Raw genomic sequence first — 7523 nt, 5'->3', positions numbered from 1 at the left:
CAATTAATATTGTATTACCCACCCTAAAAATGCCAAACTTTCGCTTGATTAAAATGGCATATAATCACGAAAAGCTGGCCAGTTTTTCTTAAAAAAAGTCCATTCCTTGACAAATCGTCTATTATTGTCGCCGGCACGGCCTTGAAACCTAGATAATGATATCCCCACGTGCACTACTCTCGTCACAGTCCTGTACCTTTGAACCAACCCGAAAAAATAACGCACGTAACTTAATAAAAACAAGTCGAATATATTAATAAAAATTACAACCAGCTTCACACAAATAAAAACAAGGAACACTCATTCGACTTTACACCTGCGTCGGACTATGTCTTGGCGTTTTTTGAACGGTTTCACCCCAGTGTTGGGCCGTGTACTGAACGTATCCCGGATCGCCAGGACTACTCGGCGGTCTTTCCGGTTCCGATTCCGGTTTCTCTTTATAGAGATAAGAAGGGGACAAAATATCGTATTTGCCGTATTGTCCTGAAAAGACAACGATCAAAATTGTCAAGAGCTTTTATTGACAAAACACAGTACACTAAAACACAAAACTATCTAATGTTAGTAACTAGTTTTGTGTTAGTGTGAACATATGGCTTTCCACTGAAATAAAGCAAAATAAGAGCAAGTTGGGTGTTAGTTAGTTAGTAAAACGCGAACACAGTCTGATTTTGCCTTATTGTTGCTCCACCACCTCTCTACTCTACGAGAGGAGTTAGAAGTGTCTACCCTTTCTGATTTTGCTCCAAACAGGGGAGTGCTCCTCCATTTTGGGAGGGATGTCGTCAGGCTCGTCAGTATCGCTGTCCTTGTGCATATCTTTGCCGTAAATATCGAACGATTTCGGCTTTTCGTCTTTAATCTTCTTGTACATGCTGTCTCTATACCGCCCGTTCGCATCCCCTAACTTAAACCCATTACCCAAGTGCCCATTCTTCGGCGTCTCCTCCAACCCCTTCATCTGTTTCTTCTCATTTTCCACATCTTTCTCAATCTCGTACACTTGCTGGGCTGTGGTTTTACTCTCCTGGGGTTTACTGACAGACCTGGGCGGGGTTTGCGACTGCTGATTGTTCTTCTTCGCCTTAGGTCCCCCCATATCTAGCAGAAACAACGCGGCAGTGACCAAAGTCAAAGTCCCAATAACGGCGGCATTGTCCACCAGATCTTCCGGAACCGAGTCCAATGCCGCAAACTCTAAACTACCTATCGAAGGTTAATTGTTATAATTTTCCAATTATAAACATCGCTTAAGGAAACATACCTAAAATAATAAACAATAAAGTGCCCACTCCGAGCAGCACGAACTCAGTTATCCTTTTTTGGGTGGGCAGTTCTCCGGTTAATCGCCCGATGAACAAAGCTGTGGTTATTATTAAGTAGCCACCATAAGTGGTGTCTGCGACAGCAGCCCCCACGTTGTCCCAAGTCACGTTGTTTAAAATTCGCCATTCGCGTGAAAGTTTTTGGAGGTAGAGGAAAAGGCGGGAGGCTTCATCGTCCGTTACGCGTTTAAAGGCGAGACAAGCTATGGTAGATGCCTGCAAATTTAAATTTCAAGCCAAAATTGCGGAATTTGTGTGTCGAAGCTATAAATTTTATTATATGTAAATATTATGAAGGCCTGGTTTGTTTGTTTACAGTAATAGGTGCAAAAAACATGATTTTTAGTAATTTTGACCAAACACATAAAACTGTCGCATTTTTTATTGTCAGTTATTAATTTCGAGTTTAATTTTAAAATGATCATAAACACTTGATTGATAACGTATCACAAGGCATAAAATATTTTCTGTAGGACAAATGTCTCAAAATCACTTAATAATATTGTTATCAATAAAAGAAAGCATGAATAAAACAAAATAAAAAAATAAAAAACAAAAAAGTTATATTAAACAGCAGAGCAAATTCTAAAGTTAGATACTACCATTTACCAATAGTATATTATTATGCGGGTTATAAGACGTTCTATTGTGGCGCGAATGGTTTTGGAGCACGACAAAGGAGTGCTCCAATAGAATGAGTGCTGTCTTAAGTCTTAAGTCTTGTAAAACGAGTGTAAAATAAAAAAATCTATTTTCTATTTTTGTTGTTTGTTTTTGTTTAGTTTTAGCTTAGTTTTTTGTTTTAGTTTAGCTTTTCAAAATCTGTTCCTCTTCATTTTTTAATTATTTGGGCTTTACCAATAAAAAAACTACTTTTAGTTTCAGAATAAACAATTTATGAAACTAAAGTAAAAAAAATCTTTATGGCTTTTCAAAATATTTTCAAAAAAATTGTCAAAAACTATTGATCCAAATTAAGATTCTACATAAAACGTGTAATCTTGGCAAAAAGTGTAATATTTCTTAATCTTTGTGTTATTTGAGGTTCTTTGGAAATTTATAATGTTATAATTGCGGGGTAAACTAATAAATTACGGTGTTATTGCGGCGTGTTCTTGAACTTGCTACCAATGACAAACTCTGCTTATTTTTTGTCGATTATAAGTGCGTCACTGGTAATTGCGACAAGTTTTTTAATTGTTGATGCACTTACCACTTCCAGTAACTTCAAAATGGTCCATCTATCAAAATTAATAGCCATGACTTCAGCCTTTCAACATAACTCCTTATTGTCCCCTGATCTGTAATATGATGGAACAAATTATTATTTTTCTAGCAATTACTTTTACCTTGAAATGGCCATAAACGCCGCTTTGCATTTCTTAGCGAATATAGGAAGTGAAATTAGTGCGGTTTCAGCGCCGCTTTTTCTGCTCAAATTATTCAAACAGAAAAATTAGAAATTTCGCGCGAATTATTGACACCGATTGCTAAAGAATCAGTCACATCGACATTTCTTCTTTTCTCTTCAATTTTAACAATTTCCCTAATCACTGCTATTCGAGATTGTAAATGGGGGACCGCTCGAGTAAGCGTGAAATATTTTTATTATAGTCAATTTTTGAGTTGAAGACCGACTCGGTTTCATTATTTCAGAAGTTACTTTTGCCGAAACGGAATTTTGGAAAAAATATGGTGGTAGTGACTTACCTGAATTTGTCGTTGTTTATTTCCTGTTTTTGAATCAGCACAAATATGCAAGCATTCAACCTGCGCGCATATCTAAAAGATAACTACTGACACCATAACACCGCGGACGATTGTAAATTCCCTCACCATAGCTCCTCCACCAAAGCAATAATAACGCACTTGTTTTGGAACACAATTATTTTAAAACGTTCCATTCATTCATTTAAATTCAAGTTGTAAACATTAAAATGCTTCTTGTGTGTCGAAAAGCCCCTAATGTGGCTCAGGGCCGGGCTTTCTTTGCAGGAAAAATGCCAAGAATTGAATCATACGACAATTCAAAACAAGGCACTCCCGTCACGAACTCATCGTTATTTTTCCAACATTATGCATTTTTTTAACTTATGATCTACTAACGTTGTAATTATGCCGCGAGTCCTTGCTTTTTCAAAGGAATGAATCATTTGGAATAGAGTAATCAAAATTGTTATTTTTGTTAAGCAATTTGTTGTCAATTAATACAGGCTAGTCCACGTAAACTATGAAATGTAATGTTGCTTGCTTCAAAAATTTTTCAGGCTCATTATTACTCGTAGACCACCTGTATAGTTTGTAGTGTTGATTTGTTTAAAAAGTTTGTGTTAAAATATCTGCAAAAGACGGTCAGTACCTGGGGCCCTGGTGGCCCAGTGGTATAAGCGCCACTTACGACGGGGGAGGTCGGGTGTTCGAACCCGGATCACGGCAACAATTTTTCTATAAAAAAAAGTGTAGAAAAGGTAAGTGAGACAACAAGTAAGCAAAAATAAGAGATTGAGAGAACACATAGACGTATAAACGTAAAGCGAAGCATAAATTGGCAGAAATAAGAAAATAATGCGGCAAAAGGTAAAAGTACTTAAAGGCACCAAATTGTAAACGTAAGAATCCTAATAAAGAGAAAATACCTTTTGTTTTGAGGGAAAAAGAGATGAACGTAAAGGTAAAATATAACTTCAAACTTTAGCGTTCAATCCTTAGATGACTTACTTCTTGAATTATAAAAAAATTAAACGAAAATATTTAATTTATGTCTAAAAACTTTTAGTTAACTGAGTTTGTTTGGTAAAGTCTCGAAAAACATTGTTAATAAAAATCATGGCCACTGCGAATCCAGTAGGATTTGCGCACGTTTACTATTTTTGACTAGAAAATACAAAAATTTGGTGATTTTTGGAGAAATTATGTCTATTTTTGATCAAAAACGTGCTGAAAGTCACAAAAAAAATAAAAACAATTTTAAAATTGTAGAATCAACTTATACGCCCGGTATCTTTTGATGAAATCTGGTGAAAAATTAGAAAATTAAATTAAAAAAAGTGAAAGAAAATGTTTCTCAAGCTAATTCTCCGACTTTTGAACTGAAAGTATTTGCGTTTTAGGTGAATTATTGCAATTATATAGTTTGTAATGTTGATTTGTTTAAAAAGTTTGTGTTAAAATATCTGCAAAAGACGGTCAGTACCTGGGGCCCTGGTGGCTCAGTGGTATAAGCGCCGCTTACGACGGGGGAGGTCGGGTGTTCGAACCCGGATCACGGCAACAATTTTTCTATAAAAAAAAGTGTAGAAAAGGTAAGTGAGACAACAAGTAAGCAAAAATAAGAGATTGAGAGAACACATAGACGTATAAACGTAAAACGGAGCATAAATTGGCAGGAATAAGAAAATAATGCGGCAAAAGGTAAAAGTACTTAAAGGCACCAAATTGTAAACGTAAGAATCCTAATAAAGAGAAAATACCTTTTGTTTTGAGGGAAAAAGAGATGAACGTAAAGGTAAAATATAACTTCAAACTTTAGCGTTCAATCCTTAGATGACTTACTTCTTGAATTATAAAAAAATTAAACGAAAATATTTAATTTATGTCTAAAAACTTTTAGTTAACTGAGTTTGTTTGGTAAAGTCTCGAAAAACATTGTTAATAAAAATCATGGCCACTGCGAATCCAGTAGGATTTGCGCACGTTTACTATTTTTGACTAGAAAATACAAAAATTTGGTGATTTTTGGAGAAATTATGTCTATTTTTGATCAAAAACGTGCTGAAAGTCACAAAAAAAATAAAAACAATTTTAAAATTGTAGAATCAACTTATACGCCCGGTATCTTTTGATGAAATCTGGTGAAAAATTAGAAAATTAAATTAAAAAAAGTGAAAGAAAATGTTTCTCAAGCTAATTCTCCGACTTTTGAACTGAAAGTATTTGCGTTTTAGGTGAATTATTGCAATTATATAGTTTGTAATGTTGATTTGTTTAAAAAGTTTGTGTTAAAATATCTGCAAAAGACGGTCAGTACCTGGGGCCCTGGTGGCTCAGTGGTATAAGCGCCGCTTACGACGGGGGAGGTCGGGTGTTCGAACCCGGATCACGGCAACAATTTTTCTATAAAAAAAAGTGTAGAAAAGGTAAGTGAAACAACAAGTAAGCAAAAATAAGAGATTGAGAGAACATATAGACGTATAAACGTAAAGCGGAGCATAAAACTGACAGAAATAAGAAAATAATGCGGCAAAGGGTCAAAGTACGTAAAGGTACCAAATTGTAAACGGAAGAACACATCCTAATAAATGAAAAATCCCTTTTGTTTTGAGAGAAAAAGAGATGAACGTAAAGCTGAAACATAACTTCAAACTGTAGCGTTAAATCCTTAGATGACTAACTTCTTAAATTATAAAAAAAATTAAACAAAAATATTTAATTTATCTCTAAAATTTTTTACTTAACTGAATTTGTTTAGTAAAGTCCCGAAAAACATTGTTAATAAAAATCATGAGCACTGTGAATCCGGTAGGATTTGCGCATGTCCACTATTTTTTATTAAAAAATACACAAATTTGGTGATTTTTGGAGAAATTATGTTCATTTTCGGTCAGAAACGTGCTGAAAATCACAGGAGAGATAAAAACAATTTTAAAATTGTAGAATCAACTTGTATAAGTTGACATCCGATAAATAGTAAAATAATTCTGCTCTTTGTACGTATAATGATCGTTTAAATGGCCTCTCAACAGGTGGAATATAACAGTAGCCGCTACGACATATATTTAGTAATAATAAACACGATAAACATTACTTAGTAAACGGAGGAAAAAAGAGCGTAAAACAACTTAAAAATAATTTTAATGTTTACGTTTCCTTAACAAGTTTTATAAATTGCCTTTTCGCGTTACAGATATCTGAATTCCTATGTCATAAGACTCATAAACAATTACAAAACAAGTAAAACCTTAGAGAAATACCGATGAATTGTTGACTCCAATTTTAATTTGTTTACCAGCCAGTTAACAACTTATGAAACTTGGATTTGAATGTGTCTATTGTCAAACGCTGGCTATAAAAGTAACAGACAAGAAATAAGCCACCTAAACTGGTGAAATCTGTACAATTTTCTCAAAAATTTGGGTAAAACAAGCTCATTTTTTGTTACGTTTTACTTCCCGACGCCTTTCTAAATAAATTAATTTTCCCCAAAGGCAATTTCGGGTTATTACAAATGTACGAAAAATGGTGAATCGGGACGTGAGAGTGTTTTAACAAGGATGTCTTTTACATGGGATTGCGACAGAATAACTTCGTTGCACACTACATGACCTTAGTATGTATGAGGTTCAAAACGATTTAATTCATTATCTGTCTGAATAATTTTTAATGTTCTTCAGCAATCAATGCGATAAAACTAATTGTTTGTATTGTTCCTGTAGTGGAAAATTCTCAAGAAAATTGGAAGAACCTTGTCGCGTAATTGGAAAAATATCGCAGAATCGCACGAAAAAACGATGCGTGTGAAAACGCGAACAGATCTTATCTTATGAAATTATCAGTGAACTTTAATTAAATTAACTTAATAAATATTAAAATCGTATTTTTAATATTCTTATCCCAAATAATGAGTAATTGTTAATTATGTTGTATTGTTAGAAATTTGTATTTGTGTACCTACTTTGCATGAATTTACATAAAAAATCTGTTCACTTTCTTTGTTTGGGGAGAAAATTGTTTAATTACTTAATTTTTGTTTTCGCTTTTGCATACATCCACCTACTATTTAGTTATATTACTTTCGATAGATGAATAATTAATAAACCGTTTTATATTCATTAATTAAAAACCCAAACAAAAAAATCTTTTAAATTTTTATTTTTTATTAAATATTCTTTAAAAACAAGACAAAATGGTCAAAGAAATAAAGTGTTCTAAAAGGGCCTTACTAGTAGTGACGTATTATCATACATATAAGATAATTTTTATCTCTTAGACCTAGATAATCATTTTTAGTTTTCTATTTAGATATTTTTAATTAAACAACATCTTTAGAAGAGATTGTATTACGATAAGTGGCTCTAATCTGTGGTCTAGACTAAGTTCAATTGTACTCTAGGTATCGAGTTCCCATAATCCGGCTCACTACTTATTCTCATTTTTTTATCATATTTTATAAAGAAACTTCAGAAATGTGCGTAAATT

At 33.6% G+C, this 7523-nt stretch overlaps 1 protein-coding gene across 1 annotated transcript; it reads right to left on the bottom strand.

The window, feature by feature from the left end:
• Positions 1-230: 230 nt before the first annotated feature.
• Positions 231-3180, bottom strand: LOC658222 (uncharacterized protein). The gene is made up of 5 exons (XM_971182.5): positions 3039-3180; positions 2542-2629; positions 1268-1544; positions 733-1209; positions 231-486 (listed from the first exon to the last, which is right to left on the bottom strand). Exons 2-5 carry the CDS (start codon positions 2587-2589, stop codon positions 311-313), a joined length of 978 nt encoding a protein of 325 aa, XP_976275.1. The 5' UTR covers positions 2590-2629; positions 3039-3180; the 3' UTR covers positions 231-310.
• Between the last annotated feature and the right edge of the window lie 4343 nt (positions 3181-7523).

The sequence above is a fragment of the Tribolium castaneum genome, chromosome 6 (assembly GCF_031307605.1).
Source record: "Tribolium castaneum strain GA2 chromosome 6, icTriCast1.1, whole genome shotgun sequence".
Taxonomy (NCBI): domain Eukaryota; kingdom Metazoa; phylum Arthropoda; class Insecta; order Coleoptera; family Tenebrionidae; genus Tribolium; species Tribolium castaneum.
The sequence above is the reverse complement of the archived record's forward strand: the minus strand, read 5'-3'. Positions and strand labels throughout refer to the sequence as shown.